Source organism: Prinia subflava, chromosome 4, assembly GCF_021018805.1.
Source record: "Prinia subflava isolate CZ2003 ecotype Zambia chromosome 4, Cam_Psub_1.2, whole genome shotgun sequence".
NCBI classification, from domain to species: Eukaryota; Metazoa; Chordata; class Aves; order Passeriformes; family Cisticolidae; genus Prinia; species Prinia subflava.
Window position 1 is genome coordinate 27,034,443 of NC_086250.1, and position 21,244 is coordinate 27,055,686.

The 21,244-nt window shown below is 38.9% G+C and overlaps 1 protein-coding gene across 6 annotated transcripts in view; it reads left to right on the forward strand.

The window, feature by feature from the left end:
• The window catches only part of ANKS1B (ankyrin repeat and sterile alpha motif domain containing 1B), a 422,022-nt gene that overhangs the window by 241,942 nt on the left and 158,836 nt on the right, over positions 1–21,244 (forward strand). For all 6 annotated transcript variants that reach the window (XM_063396248.1, XM_063396245.1, XM_063396246.1 and 3 more), the window contains exon 16: positions 18,552–18,650. In XM_063396248.1, the coding sequence (XP_063252318.1) occupies positions 18,552–18,650 (99 nt within the window). The remainder of the gene's footprint in view (positions 1–18,551; positions 18,651–21,244) is intronic.

Here is a 21,244-nt window from a genome sequence, read left to right on the forward strand (position 1 = left end):
TTGCCCTTGCTTCACTTGGGTCAAAGCACAAGCTCAGTTATAAGACAGTTTGATGTTCTTTAATTTACATGGGACAAAACATACACTCTTAAATCTCCTGAAAGTAAGTTAAAGGCCCATTGTCGGCAAAGCAAGCTGCTGTGTCTAAACTATGATTTTATTCCACATATGCATAATTGGTTGAATTAACAGAAAGCTTTTGTTCATTGTAAGTACAAGGTCACACAATGAAATCCACACCTGGTCTCTGGTCATGTTCTTAGACCAGTCTGGATTGAAATATATTTTCAGTAAGACAAGAAGTACAAATGATACTTAAATCCCCAAATAATTTATTTCTGTAGTCTTTAAAACACTGCAGTAAACATTTGTCGTGGTTAGGGGGGAGGTGAATTCTTCCAGGGGGATGTGGGCAGTCCAATCAGTAATCAGCTTTCTGCTGGCACCTGGGTTGGTCACTCGGAGGTTTGGACACGCCTCTGAGGACACAAAGAGTTAAAAGCAGGAGTCTGGGGGGAGGTCGGCCTCTTTTGGGTTCCGGTTTCAGCAGTGGAAACATTTCTCCCCTGCTCAGCTCTGGGCTGAGTGGGGGAGGGGGAAGCCACGTGGCCAGGCTCAAGACAACCACGCGGTGAAACTAAAGTAAGCTGGGGCCCAGGGGGGAGAAGAGAATGGACAGGACTGGAACTGAGCTGCCCCGTCCAGGATGGAGGGGTGGAAAACTGTGGAAGTGCCTTCTGTGTGTTCTCACCCCCCTCCTTCCCCCCAAACTCCGGGAGAAGGTGCTCAGCCACGTGGGGTTTGCCGAGCCTGGGAGTGCCTCCGCCTGCAGCACCCTGCTGAGAAGAAACTGTTAACCCTTGCTTGGCAGAAAGAAACTTTTCTTAGACATTGATTCTCATGACTGGTAGTTTTCGGAGAGAGGGAAGCAGCCTGGGACCGAGATGATAAAGCATGATTGGAAGGAACTCGATGGAAGAATGAGAGGAGTAGCCTTGGAGCTGGACTTTTCTTGCATAATGTCAGCCATGGACTGAACTTGAGTCTCTTTTGAACATAAACTGCATTTTTGGGTGGATACAGCTGCCCCTTGCTTTTGCTACAGTGACTGGCACTTGAAGTGAGTAGCGAGCAGAGAAGAGAGGGGGAGGGTGAGGTGGCACCCTCTGCCCTCAGGGCAGACCTGCTCCTGGAACCCTGGCCCCTGGGTAAAAAGGGGAGAGCTCGGCATGCAAGTATCCTTAAAAAGCCCTGTATGTAGTTTTTGCCTATGAGACAGCGGTGAGAGCGCTGGACATAGGAAAAAGAGAGTGTCACCCTGGCAGACTTTCTCTGGGCGGTGCCACGGGTGACATGGGAACACATAAGGAGTAGACCTGTGTGTTCTGGAGAACAGTCTGTGGTGCGAGAGAGACTCCTCTCTCCCTTGCTGAATTGAAGATTAGTTTGTTTTTGAGTAGTGATTGTTTGATCTAAAACCCAGGGGTTGGTCTGTGAAGAGTGATGGGTGGGGAGGTAGAAACTGGGAGAAGAAATGTTCTAAGAAGTTTTTATTTCTGTCTCTGTGTGTGTTTAAGAGTATTTCTGTCCCTGTTCTTATGTAATTAATAAAGTTTTGGTGGGTTTTTTTTTGTTTTCAAGATTTAAGCCTGCTCTGCTCTGTTCCTGATCTCATCCCACAGGAGTTGTTAGAGGAAAAAAACATATATTCATGGGTGCACTAACATCTGGCCAGTGCTAACCCATGACAACATTTCAAACATTTTATTCACTATGGAACATGTTCTATTCTGTGTCTTTTCCATTAAACCCCAATTATTGAGCATGTGGGATAAAATCTCCATACAGCAACACACTATTTGCTTTAGAGTGGCTAGTACTGTTGAAACTGAGGCCATATACATTTGCTGCAAGTATAACCCTTGACTTAACTGAAACCTCATATTTCAGATGTTTATTACTCTTACCTTACGCAGTATTTTTTTTGAATTATTGGAAATTGAATGCTCTAATAACATTATTGATGGGAACAAGGAGCTAAATTTACAAGATGTACCTTGCCTGGTACATCTAAATGTGTGTTGAAAGTCTTTGATTTGAAAATAATTATTTGATTTTTTTTGGTCCAAAGTCTAGATCTAGATGGAAGTTTTGACATATGAAAGCCAAAGTATTTGTCTAAGTGACCCAAGTGGAGGGTTAAGCTTATTGTGGATAGAAGTGAATAAATATTAAAAACTAGCATACCATGAATAAAAATACACTGGATAAATGCCTATCAAAAGACCTTCCAATATAAATCTCAAATTATATGCTCTCTGAATGCCTTCTTAGCAGCCAAAAATTAGCAAAGAGTGGCCCCTCTGTGCACAATCCCCATTTGCAGTCAGAAAGAAGGGGGGAAAAAACTGTATGTTACTCATCGATATCTTATAGCTTACACTAAGAAAAAGTATGTTATTTGTTGCAGGTGGTTACAGCTCTTAAATCTCTGACATGATTGAAAACTTCTATTCATCAGAACTATTCAGAACTATTTCCCAACGTTTTCACTTTTTGAGGTTTGCCCTCTCCAAACAGTTCCCCTTTGAATCACATAGAAAGGCCACTTCTTGAAGTACGTTAAGATAGCATTTAAAAAGAAATAACAGTTCTTAGCTGTTATGCTGCATTAGGATAAAAGATTGCACAACTGAGTTAGTTTTTAGCCTTGATCCATTTTTAAATATAGTATGAATATCATAGCCCTGTTAGCTTCTCTGAATTCCCTAGGCATCTCTCTTGTTGCCAGAAAGAAATTACAAATTGACAATGCAAGTTATTTTATTTTGTTTCCATCTGCCTTGGATTTGGAAATGTGTCTATTCTGTCCATGAGCTTTTTATTTCCTGACATTCTGATTTTTAAGTACTTTTTTATTGCCTATTGAAATAGTAGATCTTTGCTTTCTGCTCAGAAAAATAACTTTGTGCAGCAAGAGTGGAATATTGTACTAAAGAACCAACATACCAACAAATCTGATTCTCAGTAATATCAAGCTTTTTATCAGAAAATTCTGCTCTCACTGCTTGTATGGTTGATTTCCCTCTGTTCTCCTATGTTTGTTTAAAAAGCATTCTGATTTCCCTCATTCTTCAAAAATAAGAAATGGAGACTCAGGGGAAAAGAGAATAAAGAGAATACTTGCTAGGACATGCAGAAGCAGCCTGGTCCATGGAGAATCTGTAGGACAATATATCTAAGGGTCCTCTCTGAGGTCAACTTTTGATTTGGATTATGAGTTTGGAGAAAATGACTCTCTATTCCCTTATCTGGCTGAGGGAAATTACATAACTTTGCTGGCCTACATATAGAAAATCAAGAGAGGATCCTGGGACAGAAATATCTGTGTATTTTGAGCTATCTTTTGGACAATTATCTGTTTGTGTCTAACTTTTGACATACAGATTTCTAAGTACCTTTAGATGGGAAGAACACTTTATCAGGAGGGAGTTAGAGGTAACCAGATTACCTGAGGAATGTCACTGAGTACCTTCAGTTCAGACCTGAATTAAGTCAGTGGAAAGGATTTGGCTTAAGCTCAGAATAGTGCAGAATAACAAAATGAGTATTTAATAGATAATTTAATAATTTAAAAAAATGAATCAGGGGCTTTTTTTTTTTTTTTTCTGTGCATGAGCTTCCTAAATCTAACTTATCATTATTTTATTCTTTAAGTCATGCATTTTATTCCATAAACGAAACTCATAGCAGAAACAGTTTCTTAACATTCCTCTTGTCTCCCCTTGAGCTGCCTGAATACCACTCTTCCCTTCTGTTTGTTTCTGAGGTTCTCTGTATCTGATCCTTTCCCCCAAAATTTGTTTGGTTTCTGAGATCTCTGTCTGCCTCACCATTCCTGCAGGCTGGACTCTTCTTGTGCTGCCCATGTCCTCCTTTTTTCTGTTTCCTCTTTCATAAGTAGAAATTACCACACATCTTTTCTTTGGTGTCCAAATCAAAGGAGCAAGGGAAGGAGAGGAAAAAAGGAGATGAAATAACTGAAAATAAAGAGGGGGACAGAGGATATCTGCTTCACATCCATGTTATTGTACTGACCTAAAACATTTTTACTTGATTTGAAAAGCAATGGGACATTTAACTGAATGGTTTTCACAGTGATGTTCTTGTCACTCACATCTGAAACCCAACAGAGTTGGTGCTGAATGAAAACTGGCTTCCTTGTCTGGGCTTAAGACGAGTTCTTGCAGAGAGTTGGCCATGCTTTCCAGCATGCTTTGTAGTTCTGTGTTATTCAGATTTTTCCATTTTCCATAGTATCTCAGGCTTCTTATTTACCTGGACAGCTAGCTACAAATTGTGACAAACTTATCTGATAAAACAGAAAAAATCCTGTAATACACAGGGGGAAGGGAAGGAGCAGATTTTGATTTGCTGAAGTGTGAGTGCTTACAGCTAAAACTGAATATAATGACAGTTGTCCCTTGAATAGGGAAGCAGATAGATACTAAGTACTTACTGAAATGGAAGAAAGCAATCCCTGCATTTATGCATTGAGAACTAATATATTGTTTTGTTTGTTTGTTTAAAAACTGTAGCCCTAATTTGTTCTAATTTTAGTCTTTATCTGTATAATGGGTTTTAAAATGCCACCTTGCTTTGATGGAGTCTTATACATTAATTCGTTGTTTGGAGCTGTCTAATATTAATTCAATGAATGTCTAAAAAAAGTCTGAAGAAAGTGAGTCATTCTTACTGGTGAGGTCTTCAATGGGAAACTATATATAAGAAAGACATGGACCCACACAGAGAATGATAAAGGCAAAAGAAATATCAGCTGCCTTATTTTCCAAGTACAATCCATCCTCCTGTACTGAATTCTTGGATTATTCAAAAATATAATTATAGTGTGTGTTTGGTGCCATGTGGGATATGTAACCTGGGGTGAAGGGTAGTTAGCCAGTGTTGAACAATCTGAAGTCTGGTATTTTGTAGCTTCGTGACATTCCGGTAATGTGTAGTGGGGATTAGTAACTCCTGATTTGTCTGTTTTATTCACTTCAGTGGCTGTTCCTTCTGGGAAGGTTTACTGAAATCTAGAAATTATATGAAGTGAAGTCACAGTCTCCCACAATCTTGTCTCACCAGATCAGGAGCATACTGTTGTATTGTGCAATTTGTTGATAGCACTGGTCTGTTTTGACCAAATCTCAGAAGTGTGAGGAACAAGGGAAACTCACAAGCGTTCACCAAACTAATAGAAGCCATTTTTTAACTGTGAAGAAAAAATAAATTAGAAAAAGCTAGCTCATGGAGCAATGTGTAAAGTATCAGCAAACCACTTGTCTTGAGTTAGGATAGGAGGAGGCCCCAAAGGATCACTATTGTCAAATGCTGTATCCTTGAATGGAAAGGGATTGGTGAAAACACTCATCACAAGTAGCATCACAGCAGGAAGAAGGGTGCCAGAAAAGGTGGACTGGCTTGCATGAAGGTTTTCTTGTGAGTGAGGGAATGAGGTACTAGAGTGCCAGATTAATTGACTTTGACAGTAGATATCCTTCAAAATCAGCTGTGTAGCAATGTTGCGGAATCCTTCCATAGTGTTTTGCAACTGAATTAGTTTGTGTACAGTTAACATTATCCTAGGAGTATATCAAACTGTCCTCTCATTAGTTTTGAACATGCTAATTCAAATTTTTAAGAAAATGCAATACATCATGAGAAGAATAATCAGCCCCTTGGACAAAAAGTAAAAGAATTTTACCTTTATAGAAAAGACTCTTGAAAACAAATATTGTTTGCTAGTCAGGGTGGGGAGTTCAGAGGGCTATATCAAGGTGCTGGGACTCTGTGTATGAGACCAGTATGTCTCAGGTTTCACAGCCAGTACTTGCTTCTGCTGAACACAAGTTACATAGTTCATTTCTCTGAACAAGTTTCTTCAGATGGGGGGATTTTTTTTCCTTATATTCACTGTTAATAAGAGATTATGCCTGCTGAGAGATATGCAACTAATTTATGGATTGGTGTAGAAATGACATCTTGTCTGAGTATTTGTAACTTCTAACTACCACAGTATTGGTGGAAAACACAGAACTGTGGTAGTCTAATTACTGCTTTTATGTTGTATCTGAGGTAAACAACACAAGAACATTTGCAAAAGAGTGAAAAGGTGTAAATAAAGCAGAGAATGTATACAGAAAGAAAGGCCACAGTATTAGAACTGTTTCTTGAAATATGTGGACTGGGAATAAGTTGCACAAGAAAAACGAAACAGATGTGAAGAAAAAAAAGCGGACAGAAAATAGGCAATTTGCTGTCTGGCTTACACAACCAGAAATTTGATTTTGCATTTGTTTATTTTTTGGATGTCCTTGTTTATTTTTAGGTTTTGGAATTATAAATGTTACTCTTCAATGGCAAGATACTTAAAATTTGTGAGTAAACTATTTTGAAGCCTCTGGTAGTTAATATTTTATATGAGATCCAGTCAACAGCTGAAGGTGGTAGCCATTTATTTTTTTATAGGTTCTGGCTGACAGTTGCTGCACTGTCCATGACATAGCTGGACCACGCTGCATGAAATGATACCATGTAATATCAGAAATAACTTGTTAGGAATTGAAAAAGAAATAAGAAATGTAGTCAAACCCTCCAGAGTGCACTTTTGCATATCAGTGGCTACCCAGTTGTTCTCCAAAATGGAGCCTTTTCTGTTTAAATAAAGTTAGCATAAATGGAATGTGTTTCTCTCACTTTGGGCTCATTCATCAAATTGAAAGGGATTTTGAGCAACATGAAAATTGTCCCTGCCCATGACAGGAACTAAATGATATCTGAAGATTCCTTATGACCCAAACCCGTCTGTGATTATGACTCTGCAGAATCATTTCGTTTGGAAAAGACTCTTATGATCATCAGGTATGAGCATTACCCCAGCACTTCCAAGTCCACTGCTTAATTATGTTCCTAAGTGCCAGATCCATGTGTCTTCTTAATACCTCCAGAGACTGTGACTCAACCACTTTCTTGGGCACTCTGTTCCAATGCTTGACAACCCTTTCAATGAAGGAATTTTTCTTCATATGCAATATAAACCTCCCCTGGTGCAAGTTGAGGCCATTTCCTCTTGTCCCATTGCTTGTAACACAGAAGGGACTGAGTCCCACCTGGCTGCAGCCTCCTTTCAGGAGGTTGTAGAGAGTTATAAGGTCCCCTTGAGCAACCTTTTTTCCAGGCTGAACACTCCCAGCTGCCTCAGCTGCTCCTCATCAGAGGAGCTCCAGCCATTGTGCTCCAGCCCTTTCTCCAGCTCCATTGCCCTTCTCTGGACATGCTCCAGCACCTCAATGTCTTTCCTGTAGTGAAGGGCCCAGAACTGGATGTGGGATTTGAGGTGTGGCCTCACCAGTGGCAAGTATGGGGGGATAATTATAAATAAACTTTCTTCCATGATCTCTACAAGTTTAGCTCTGCCATCATAGTACAGTTTGGAAGGTTGTGCTTTTACTTATATTCTTATGGAATATTTCTTCCCAAAGTTAATTTGTAAGAAAGATAGTTCAGATTTCTGTCATCTCTACAACACATTAAAAAGAAAGAAAGAAAGAAAGAAAGAAAGAAAGAAAGAAAGAAAGAAAGAAAGAAAGAAAGAAAGAAAGAAAGAAAGAAAGAAAGAAAGAAAGAAAGAAAGAAAGAAAGAAAGAAAGAAAGAAAGAAAGAAAGAAAGAAAGAAAGAAAGAAAGAAAGAAAGAAAGAAAGAAAGAAAGAAAGAAAGAAAGAAAGAAAGAAAGAAAGAAAGAAAGAAAGAAAGAAAGAAAGAAAGAAAGAAAGAAAGAAAGAAAGAAAGAAAGAAAGAAAGAAAGAAAGAAAGAAAGAAAGAAAGAAAGAGCGCTTTGCAGTGCAGGCATGTAGGCATGTTTACTGCAGTCTAGAAAAGGCATGGTAAATCAGTTTCCTCCAAATGCTAAAGAGCTGCTGGGTCTTATGTATCCACTCAAATTTGTGGTAGATTTTTATTTAGGAAAATCAACTCTTCCTCCTGCTGGATATATATATATATATATATATATACACACATATATATATGTATGTATATATATATATCTATATGTCTCAGTCTCTAGTGTAGATAAATGCCTGTGTGCTTAACATTAAATTAGTCCAAAGATGAGAGTGAAAAAAATTATATACATAAGGTAAATTATTGATATATTTTCCTTTTCTGGGCAGTTTTGGCCAATACCAGAAACACTGAACCAATGAGTTAGGGAGGGCTTTGACCTCACCTAGTCTTCATACTGATGAAGTATGAAGGTGCTAGGTTCAGAAGCATCAGTATGACCTAGTGGTCATACTGATGCTTCTGAACTGCAGGCTAAATTCAGATTCCCTGCAACGTTTCTGAGGAGCAGGGTCTCTTGGTGCTGAACATGGGCTTCATGGTGCAAAGCAGCCATTCCTGAAGTCATTGCACGGGAACTGAAGCACATCCTAAGGTGATGCAGCAGTCCATGCAGGGTGCACTGTGTGGAACAATAATCAATCCTCCTTTGTGGGAATATTGACATGCCTCTCCCAAATGGCTACTGGAGAACAGTGGCACTGTGTAGTGCCACCGAGCGCATGGGATCGCATCCCAGCGATCCGCTGGTTGCCATGGTGACGGGAGTGGGCCCGCAAATCCAGCCTCCTGGCTGCTGAGTTGGAAGGGATAAGAAAAACACAGCCTACTTCCCATGTGAAATGAATTACAAGAACAAGCAAAGGAAGAAAAGAAAAATGTCAACCCTTAATCAAATGTTCTCTTATTTTTAGAAAGGGTTTGAAGAAAATGGAGACCATCTCTGCTTACCTCTTGGGCCGCAGGGATTTGGCTAGTAATATCTCTGTACATACTGTGCAAATAAATCACAGTGGTTTGTATAAGAAAAATCACATGTAATGATATCTGTGTGCAGTGGGAGATGACAAAACCTTATTCAATCCTTCTATCCTTTGTGCTTGCCTTAGCAAACAAAATCTGTAAGAATGTGTTAAAATGATTCTCAATATAACAACTATATTTGGCAGGCAAATAAAATACACTAATTTTTAGCTAGAGAAAGGTAGTATATTCTGGTTTCTTATTATTTCACAATGTCTCTACCTTTTACCCTTGCTGCACAGCTGCATATCAAAAGCACATGGTGGACTGTGAAATACATTTAAATATAACAAATCAGTGGTGTGTAGAAAACATCATTCATTTTCAGCATTTCTCATTTTTGGGAGCTGCTTCATATTTTATTATATTTAGTAATATTAAACAAACCAGCAGTTTCAGTCAACCTAACCACTCCAGTTCCTAGCAGCTAGGTCCTGAAAATGGTTTGGACATCTGACACTTAGGAAATGCTTTCATTTTGCAGCACACAGGGTGGACTGAAAAAACAGCCAAGTGAGGCCTCTAAGACCCTAATAAAAACACAGCAATTTTTGAGCATCATGATGTTTGACTGTAGAGTTCATTTTTCTGGGAGCAGGATGTCTACTACTGAATTAGGCAAACAAGACTGTGTGTAAGTTAACAGGAAGAGAAAGGCAAGTAGAAAGGGTGTGCAGTGCTAAGCAGAGGAAGCCAGTGAGATGCTCCGAAGCAGGAGTTACACCTGGAAGTTTTGCCTCCAGCTGCATCCCTGCATTAGACACTATTTGGAGCCTGTATTTCCCGTCCTGCTCCCTGGATCTTGGGGTGTGAATCAGCCTTTTGGATAAGGACGTCTGCTTCCTTGTTCTTTCAAACTGAAACACAAGCACAAGCCTGTACCTTAGAAGTTAGGATACTTGGATGAAAGAAAGTAATGAACTTTTAGGGAGGTTTTCTGCCTTTTTTTTTTTTTGGCAATCACTAGACATAAATCAGAAACATTTCCAGAAACAGCACAAGAGTATTGATTTACCAAACCAGCTATCATTGGTCTAAGGAATATTATTCTTTCTGACTTACTGACTAAACCTCACAGCAATTTAGCTTCAGCAGGACCAATAAGCCATTTCTCCTCAACCCCAGAGTTCCCTTTTCTAATAATTGTTACATAGTTTCTTCTGGTTTTAGGGAATTTGAGTATGAGAAAGACAGGTAAATCTGACCTCCCACCTTCTGCATGAATCCTCTAATAGGTGGGCTGTTCAATGAGAAAGAAAGATAAAGCCATTCTTCCTCCTTTTGACACATTTTAAGAAAGAGCAGCAGCCAGTTCATGTCGTGCTCCTGTTTCTGCCTTGGGCATGCTCTGAGACTTCCTAGCAGATCAAGCCCTGATGGCATTTCAGAGGAGGGCTTACTTTCCAGACTCCCACAAAGGACTGATGTGGTTTCCTAGCTGCTCAGTCTGCTCTGAGCTGGGAGCTTGAACACCAGGCAGCCCACAGGCGAAGCCACCAGTGTGAGCAGGGTTCAGTTGCAGGTAGGAGGTGAACAAGTGCTTGAAGATGTCAGTCATAACTTTGGGGCATAAGTGTGTGAAAGCTTACGTATTTTGTTGGGCATGTTTTCCTTGCTGGTATTTGACAGGGCCCTTCTGGGAATAACCTCTTTTTAAGGTGTGGATCTTGCCCAGAATTTTAGTATCTTTGACTCTGCATTTTGTGCTCTCTGGGGTGATTTGGGTGGCTCACATTTTAAAACATATGACTACAGTTGATAAAAATTTGAGGAAGGAAATACTTGTGTAGGACACACTGAGAGGTAAATTGGTTTTTTACATTTGATAGAATCATAGTGTTACAGAATTACAGAATTATAAAATTGGATGGGTTGGAAGGGACATGGAAGATGACATAGTTCTTCTCCAGGCTGAACAACCCTAACTCCCTCAGCATACTTTAAAGAAGAGATATCTCTTTGAAGAGATACTCCAGCCCTGTGATCATATTAATGACCCTCCTCTGGACTAGAGGTTCGTGTCATTCTTGTGCTGAGGGCTTCAGAGTTGGATGCAACCCTCCAGGTGGGATCTCACAACAGCGGAGTAGAAGGGCAGAATCACCTCTCTTGACTTGATGGCCGCAATTCTTTTGATTCAGCCCAGGATATTGCTGGCTGTGTGGGCTGTGAGTGCACATTGCCCAGTCATGTCAACCAAACCCTTCTCCTCAGGGCTGCTCTTAATCCATTCTCTGCCCAGCCTGTGTTTGTGCTTGGGATTTCCCTGACCCACGTTCACGGCCTTGCCCTTGGCCTTGTTGAACTTTATGAGCTCACCTCCCAAGCCTGTCTAAGTCCCTCTGGATGGCATCCAGTGTCCAGGCATTCCTCAGTGTCAGCTGCGTTGTTGACAAACTTGCCGAGGGTGCACTCAATCCTACTGTCCATGGTGCTGACAAAGACCTTGAACAGTGACAGTCCCAGCACCAATCCCTGAGGACACCACTCGACCCTGATCTCCACTTGGACATCAAGCCATTGACCACAACACTTTGAATGAAACCATCCAGCCAGTTCTTTGCCCACCGAGAGGCACATCTGTCAAGTCCATGCCTCCTCAGCTTGGAGACAGGGATGTTGTGTGGGACAGTGTCAAATGCTTTGCATAATCCAGGTAGAGGACATCAGTTGTCCCTCTCTTCTTCAACAGCGCTGTAACCGCATTGCAGAAGGCCAACAAATTTGTCAGACTCCATTTGCTCTTAGTGAAGGCATGTTGGTTGGCAACAATCACCACCGAATTTTATTGTAAAAGTTACTTTGTTATTTTATTATCACCTCCTTATTTGTTACAGTACCACCAGTGTTAGCTGGTTAAAACTCCCTGTTACATGCAGAGTAGGTATTCAACATTTTTGGTAAGTCTGAAAATATTATCTTTGTCCCTTCCTGTACTCCACAGCCTCCCCCACTTATTGGAGAAAGGAATATTTTTCTGAGACCTTAGAAGTCTGTTAATTAGCTCATGGTAATATTGATTTTTAAAGTGGGTCCTTTGAGAAATTTAGCATCCAAGCTAAGCAGCATTTATAGCAAGTAATCTGAATAATGGTACAATAAAGACTCTCTGGAATTTTCATCACTCAAATGAAGTGAAATTATCTTCACAATATACATTCAAGACATTAAGATGTAATTTAGGTAAGTATTAATAATTATATTATTGAATTGTTATGACTAAATAGGTAGACAGTTGGGTCCACAGCATTAGTAATTAAGTGGGCCAAGTGTGACATCAGAGGTAATTTTTTCGATTGCCACCTTATCTGTGCAGTTAATTTGCGTGTGACAATTGTGTTGGTTGTAATGAATCAGTGCTACAAGGAGGAGGGATAAAAATAGCAGAAATTCTTCCTACAAGGATCCTTGTCCCAGCTGTGTTGTTTAATTACCACTACACTTTAATTAACTATTCCTGTTGTGTGAAAGGTCTGTGACTATATGATCATTTGAATGTCAATATTTGAAAAGCTTTTGATGGCACTGGTTGCCTCCAGTTCATTTCTGGAAGAGCTGAATGTGATCCAGAGAGAGATCTTTAAAGATTAAGTCATATGGGCCTCAGGTCTGTAGGGACTCCTTTTTAAACTGGCCCTGCTAACATCACCACTTCTTATGCAGGTTGCAAATTTGTACACAGAATTGTTATCACCCCACTCTCATCTATAAGTGAAATGGCCTTTTTGTAGTTAACATTTCGGTAGTAGCTTGTTAGTACTTCCTGACTAAATGACACTGACATGGAAAACTTCCTTTCAGTTTTCTCTGGTTTTGTGGGTTTTTTCATTGCTAAGAAAGTTGTAAATGTAAAGACTGGATATATAGCAAGGTGAGGATTGAGTATCAGTAGTTTCACAGCAAATTAATTTTGGAAGAATGTTATCAAATGATTATTTTGCAATCTGCTTTGTCCTTCCTTCCTAACATATTTTATAATCGATCTCTTTCTCCCAAGACAAAATTCCATGCTTCTACAGGGGATTTGTCCAACAAAATCGTGTCAGGTTTTTGCTGAAATAATGTCTGCAGTATCTTAAGGAATCTGATAAATCTTCCTGACCTGAAAGTATAAGTTGGGCTCAGTAATCATTCTTACAGATCTTGTTTTCATGTTACCAGTGGAAATACTAGTGAGAGACAACCTTCTCACTTATAATGAAGCTTGCTAAATTCTGGTCATTTGCCAGTTCTTGTTTGGAAATTAAATATGTGACATGTTGCCTGAAATTTTTGTGGGAAAACTGTGTTGTGTTGAAAAAACCTTTTGGCATATGATTTAGATTATGGAAAGTCTTGGTTATTCAGTGTGCTCTTAATTACATTGTGAGATGTCTTTAATTTGTTCCCAGCCAGAAGACAGTTTAGATGTCCACTATTTCAAGAGGATACAGTTTGGAAGGATATTAGAGTTAGGTGGGTGAAAAACAAAGCAGGTCCTACTGAGAAGGCTTGTTTAAGTGAGCTGTTGAGAATGTGCTTTGTAACAGTCCTTACTCCCATTGGTACCAGGTATCTGCTCCCTTCCTCACCAGTTATGCATTTGGGATGGCAGAAAGTAAGAAAGAATAGAGCTCTTTGGTGCTGTTGATCTCAGTTTTCTCTCTGACTTCAGTCTCCAACCATGTGTAGTGGAAGAATATTCCCATCTGCTCCCACCTCTCCTACTTGAGTGACAGGGACAACAATACCTTTGGATACTCCAGCTAAGTGTGCAACCCAGCAGATTTTCTTTTCTGTTCCAGGCCATATTTCCAGCAGCTCTGTAATCTGGAGTATGAGGCCTGTTGCCCAGCTCCACTGAAATCCCCCAGCTGTGCTCCTGCAGTGCCAGGTCTCAGTCTGTCAGGTGAGGCTCAGTGCAGTACACTTTGGCAGAGACAAGGGCAAGGCACTTCAAACACCCACCAGACCTAGTCTGTCAGACACATACACCATGATCCTGCCCACTGCTGTGTGCTGGATACCATCTGTACCAGCTCCTCAGAGCCTCTTCTGACCTCAATATGTTATGATGCAGCAAATTACTACATGAATGGCTGGGAGAGGGCAAAGGAGAGTGTCAAGTGCTCCCTTCACATTGGGAGGGATGCAAGCACCTCTGCTGCCCCCTCAGCCCTGTACTTACATCAGAAGTTGTCCTTCCCTCACCCACACCAATCCTGTTCTTTGTCATACCAGTTTCCAGTACATCATAAACATAAGACATTACCAGAGGTTGTTGTTACCTCCAGTAGCACTTGGTATCTCCAGCCCACCTTGGCCTCAATAATGGCTGCACAGAAAATGACTTTGACTCAATCTGTTGAGCAGCAACTCTTACACAGCTTGAAGTACCATATTTACTACTTTTCCTCCTCTGTTCCTCTGACACAGATGAACACCAAAAGAACTGGTGAAGTTGGCATTGCCAGCCTAAAGCCAAAAGTCCCCAAAATCTTCTATTTCTTGTGTAAGTCTTTTTCCTTTGCAGGGGAGGAAGAAAGCTTTAAATTCAAAGTCAATTTGTTCTTTTTCTTTCTTTCAGTCCATTTTTTTTTGTTCCCCACAGCTCATCTCTTCCAAGTTCAGTTGAATTCCAGATAAATCTAGTGATAGATCTGCTAGCTATTTTAAAGCTTCTTTTACTTTTACTTAGGTGACAGAACCAGACATTAGAATTTTTCATGATAATTCTCCAGCACAGAAAATATGCAACGAAAACATGGGTACAAAAGGAGGAATGTGAAACATACTGTCATGCCTGCCATTCTAATATGTTCTTCAACCATATTTTATTATCTTCAGGGACAAATCTTCAGAGTTCTTTTGTTCCTGCAGGAGGTAGAATGAATATGGGTACTTAGGTCTAATCCAGAATTTTTGGGAAAGACTATGTTGGTGGAGAATGTCAGAGGTGATTTTGTATTGAACAACCCAAAAAATGCCAGTGACATCTTAATCTCATAATGTATTATTATGCATTTTGTTCTGAATTCATTTATGGGAACTATCTTAAAATCTGGCTGTATTTCTGGATTTTTAAAATTATGTTGTTTTTCATATGCCTCCAGTCTCCCACATGCAGTTTTTCCTTAATTCTTGAGCCCAAATGTTCTGTGAAACTACTGCCTTCTTGCTCGGTAGATTATCTTCCTGTATACACTTACAGGGAAAAAGATGATGATCCTGGGAGTTGTGCAGAACCACAAACCTGGGGGCTGAAGGGTTTCAGATACACTCTTTCCTAACTGGAACTTCAGAAGCAGGATCTTTCCAGTTCATAAGACTATTATTCATTAATAACACAGGAATGTCAACACCGTAAGCTGAAGTGAATGAAATCTGAATCTGTCCTTGTATAAGCGATTTTGATGTGTTTTAATAGCTGTAATTCCACAAAGTTTTCCTTCCAAGTAAGTTTTCCTAAAGACTTAAGAAACTGCAGTATCACAAAGTCTCTCGTGTTTTCATTACAGAAAACATATTAAGCTCAGTAGAGATTGCTGCCCCATATTTCCTGTTATAAGAATCTGTTTTGCATGTAAGCGTATAAAAGTTAAATCTTTGGATTCAAATTCTCTAGGTGTCTAGTAGGATAATTTCTTTTTGTTGCATATTCAACTAATGTAGCTCAACTATTTTTAAGGATAAAATAATGTGACAAGATAGTCTTGCATTCATATTCATTTTAATTAGATTTACCATGTCATCTCTATAAAGTTAATTGAGGTTACATTTGGCCCAGCTTATAATAGATGGAAGCCAAGAGTAGGGAGATAATTTCCCCCCTTGTAGCTAGTCTGCTGCAGAAGAAAGTTAGGTTTTCTTCACTCTCAGTGTAGGAGCCTATGGAAAGAGACTGAAGGAGCACGAGAGGGATAATCAGGTAAAAAAATAAATCAGGGAATAGGATTAAGGTGTGAACAGATACTAGGGAGATAGAACTGTGAGGGATAGGCTGTTTCTTTCTCTTCACAGGTATTTCTGCAAACCAAACAGCAGCTTTCTAGTACTGTGAGTTTATTCCTCTATGCTAAGCAGTAATGGGTTATACTGAGTATCTAAATTTTTCTGGTTTCCTCTTGTGGCAAGATAAAAAGTTGTTTTAGCACCATGGCAGAAGACAATAAAATCAGTTTTACAGGAGTGATGAGTGTCTGGTACTCTTGACACTTCATGTTGACACAGCAAAGCTCTAAAACCTGAGCACATTCAAAGACAAGGTTGTTGCCTTATTAAACTGAAAATGTGGATGCAACATGAATTCCAGGCTTCCCTGAGTTTTAAATATTTGCTTTTGTAACCTTAACATACTTTTAAAAATACATCAAATAATACACAAAGAATAAACAATAGAGAAGGATTAATAAAATAATGCTTTCTCTGTGATGCAGCAACTGTGTGCAAATATTTTTCCTGTGCCTGTTAGTTTAATTGAGTTTTAAACATTGCAATATTTGAAGCTGTATGCCAAGATTACTGGCACCAGTAAACAATGATGAGTACACCGTGATTGTGTGTAAAATCATGCAGTAATGAAGGTGAAATCTAAAAAACAGTTAAACGAAGTGAAAGCAGTTGCTGCAAACAAAATAGATGCATTTATTGAAATGAATTGAAATGTATAGCCTTTATTTTGGACTGGATCCTCAGTTGGCTCAGTTTCCTTAAATCCATTTATGCTAGCTATTTCCACCTGCTGGTGAATCCAGCCCAAAATGGATGGCTTTTTTCAAGAGTTTTTCCTGTAAGTTTGCAACCTCCTTTTGATTACTTAAAAGAGAAAGACAGAAAGAGGAAATTATAATTTTTATGTGTTTACCAGAAAGATAAAGGGATACTACCCCCACCTAATCACTATCACTGTTTGCACAGCCCATGCTGCATGCAGTCTTACACTGGGTGATCTACTCAAACCAGCATCATTGCACAGATCAGTGCACAGATTCTCCATGTAGAGTAGGTTTCTGCCTGCCCTGTTCTGAATGCTGTACACAGGGTATGATTTGCAGACTTGTAGTCTTAAATCATACCACTTACTGTAAAACATAATTTAAAATACAGTAGCATTGCAAGGTTTCCTCGATTCCCTTGAAAAGACATCACCTAGATTTTGCAGGGCACTCGGTGGAGTAGCACTTGGGAGTCCTCAGGGCTCAGTTTATGCCTGTAAACTAATCAGTCCCTCAGAAAAGAGTGAAGACGTAGCAGCTGAACAGAGTGAAGTCTTCCATATTCCAGGGTGATTTTTGAAAGAAATCCATGCTGCTTTGGGACAAGAGATTTTATATTCAGGAAGAAGTCATATTAAGCCCTGAAGTCATATTAAGCCTTTATTAAGCCCTGACACCGCAAAGCATTTAAGCATGTTCTGTTATGTGCCTACTTGCTTTTTATTTTGCCGCTTCTTAAGTGCTGTGCTAAGTCAGAAGCAGTAAGCCAAATGGAAAGGTAGAGATGAAGTTTTCATGGATTTGCTCACATAAAGCCTATTTCATGATGAAATTAAATAAGTGCAATTAAGAATACTTGCTTCTAGCCAATTAGTGTCATGAGACACCAAAATGGTCTGACTGTGTCATGAAATGATGACTAATGTCATCAGGACAGGTCATCTGTTTTTTCAGGTCTTGTTTTCAACTGTAATAGAAACTTCTAAAAACTAAAATATATTTTTTAAAAGCTGAGGGGTTTTTTGAAATTATGTGATCAAAAAGGAATACAAGATTGACAGCAATCCTGACTTGATCCCTGTCTGCAGTTCTCCTTTTGAACCACTATCATGCCTCCAATGATTCCTCCAATAGTCACTGCCAGCTCTTTACATCATTAACCTTCAAATGCCAAACTTATTAGGTGGTGTGAGACTCCTTGAATTTAGGAATTGTATTGTTCTGTTTGTGTAGTTCCTACTGCTAACAACTCCTAAGAAGAAATGCTTGAATTGTGGAGGTTTATTTCATGAACTTTTCTGGGAAATTATTTTGAGTATTATTTGAACAGATGGTCTTTTTCAGCTATTTGAATGTTTGGAACTATTTGACCTGCCTACAAGCAGGAAGATAAAAGCAGTGACAAGTAAAGTTAGGACTGAATCAGTACAGTTAAATTTAGGGGAATGGGGACTGCATAGTTTGTTGATACCAGTGCCTTTCTTCATCATTTTATCAATTAACAAAATAATTTTATCCTCATCCACTCTCCTGATCATAATCTGTGTTGCCTTTTTTTCAGTCTGGAGAAAAGTGAACATCATAAATAGCTAGGTGAGGTGGGAAGTGAATTGAAAAAATGGAGAATTTATTTTTCTGTTTTGTAGTCATGTCTTTGGTTCCAACTGAAAGAGCGTTCACATCTGGTATATGGCTTGAGTGAGAGCTACAATTTTTGCACCAGCAGTATTGCAATAGTCCATGAGTTCAAGCACCTTCCACCACATTTTGTTATTGTGAAAATGAATGCAATCACCAGTAATTTATTATTCTTGCCTGATGCTGTAAGTTAAGCAAAATGTTCTCTTTTAAATGTGACAGAAGGACCTTTTTCAGGCTATTGAGGACATCTGTTAAGTTTTTTATTTCACTTTTTTCCCCATTTTTAGGGAAGCAACGTGATGGAGGACCAGGATCTCTTGGAAATAGGAATCCTTAACTCTGGGCACAGGCAGAGAATACTCCAAGCAATCCAGCTTCTCCCAAAGGTATCATTTATGTTATTACACAAGTGAGGGAACTAACCCCTGCAGTATTCACAGTATTTAAAACACTTTTTCAAATAGAGATTGATCTAATTCTACTGGTTTTGTAGACATGTTTTTTGTGTATGCAAATATGGCATAAAATAATGTCAATGCATTGGACTCCCTTTGTATAGATGTAGTTGACAAAGCAAAGGAAAGTAAAATCTGTAATTTGACATGATGGCTGTTTAGAATATATTTGAATTACTTTGGGCCTTTCAGCCTCTTTATAGACTGCTATTACACTTGTGTAAATAAGGCTGTCCGTGAATGCCAGAATGCCTGTCTTAATATAGCAGCTGCCCTGGAAGTACTTTGCCCCTTATATAAGTACTCTTAAAAGCACTGGAGCAAAGATTGTTTGCCTTTTGTGTGAGATACAGAGACTACCTGCAGGTTGCATATTTAATTTTCTGCTGCATATACGAATTTTGCTTCTCAGCTGCAGACAGAAAAACTTGCAGCCATTTTCCCAATCATTTTCAGTGCTAGCCAGTTTAAACTCTAAATTTTAAAATCAGTGATAGAATATTCTGCATACCAGAATGTATTACTGGAGGTTTCTACTATCATTCCAAACAAGAAATAATAGACTTGGCATGGGAAACTACCACTTTAATTTGGAAACTTTTATAAGGAGAATGAATGACGAAAAGCAGACACCATTAGGGCTCAGAGGGCTGTCACATGTGATGCTAATACTTTGTGCAAAATACTTAGGCAGGAATAAAATCAAGTATAAAGTGCACTGAATGTTCTGGTGGATGTGGGAAATAATCAAGGTAAATAGACATTAGTTCACTTGAAGTTTCATAATACTGGAGAATGACAAGAGTTATTAAAGGATTTTTCAGTTTAGGTCATGAAGCAGACCTTGTTGGAAAAGGCTTTTTGATGCATCAAGGCTTCCTGGGTGAATGACTTGTAAAAGAGCACAGGGTTTCTTTTGTATGGGAAAACCAGAAGTTTTTGAAGCAATTTCTGTATCTGGAGGTGTTAGTCAATCCATATACACTACAATGTGAGTCCGCACATGGAAACACCAAAGATCATTAAAAATAATCATTTTCCACATAACATATTAGACAAATGAGACAAATGGTAAAAGCAGGTTATTAAAGTGCCATTTGATGAATTACAAAAGATATTAAAGGTTTATCTATGAATTCACAACTTTTGCAGCAGTACTATCATTCAAACAAAAATTTTGTAATCTTCAGCTGAGCTCGTAGCTGATGATGTATTTATTCTGTTTTTCATGCTTCTTAGAGAGATCAGCTTTCATGTAGTCTTGTTTTCGGTCTTCAAAATTAATGAATCGATTGTTAGTATATCATCACATTAGTGCTATCTGCACTCAGTGGCTGGGTGTTTATGAAAACATTGTTAATATTGTCTGCTTTTGGAGAGTTTACTAATGCTGAGAGCAGATTCTGTTATAAAACTGCAACTGCAGTACTTTTAAAATCTGCTTGATGTGAGACAGAATCGAGATCTAGAGGTACTCTTGAAACCAGTTGAGAACAGGATGGTTATGCAGTTACTCAGAAGAATTCTGAACCAAAGATAATTAACAAAGGATGGCTTGAAGCATGTGCTGAATAATGGTGCGATAGTCTTGTAGCATCTTCCCTGATGAGCTAAAAAGGCAGTCCCTAAGGACCACATTTTTAACATGTCTTTGATGCAAGGATGTTACACCAAAACAAAGGCAGTTGCAACATGAAGCCGCGCATCATGTTTCTCCACATAAATGACTCAGCAAGATAAGAGAGCTTACATAGTAAAAACACATCATTTCCTATATAAACTCAGTTCTTTTGAAGGCAAGTTGTAGATTAGGGTCATTGGAAGTTTTATGTGATGTAATGCACACTTGTATTTGCAACAGCTTGCTAATGACATAAAACACTTCCACATCCTGCAACAGACCATGAAACATTCCTGTATATCTATTTGTGTGTTGATAAATTCAGCTCTGTCATCCTGCGTTCAAAATAGTGCATGCCATCTAAATATGTTAAGACCTCAAACCGTAATTGGAGTCTCACTAATTTGAATCTCATTAGATAAAAATTCTGTTTGTTTGTTTTGAACGTGTACCTCTTTTCTGTTCCTCATTTAATTTAAATCTAGAGGACTCCATGCATTTTTTACTTAATGACATTGCTGATTATGTTATTTTTAGTTTTCCTAATAATGTTTCCTGTCCTGAGATACTTTTAGCTCATATTTTGAGGTGGAAGTTAAATGCTTTAAAAAACACCTATCAAACAACACTTCCTTAAAGCTCCAGGCAGCACTGAATAGGTTTAGAGGGTAAAAATCATGCCACAAATCTATTATCCAGGTTTTAAAATATCTTTTTTAGAAGCTCTTTTTGTTATTCTGATACATATTCATCTCTGCAGCCTGGAAATGCAACAGGTATTTAGTAGCTGAATTTTTTACTCATAATTGCTGCCTTGCTAAAGAGTGATGAATTTCTAGATGTCAAACACCAGTATCATGATTAGGAACCATTCTCTAGAGCTTGAAGTGTTTTAAAACAGGAA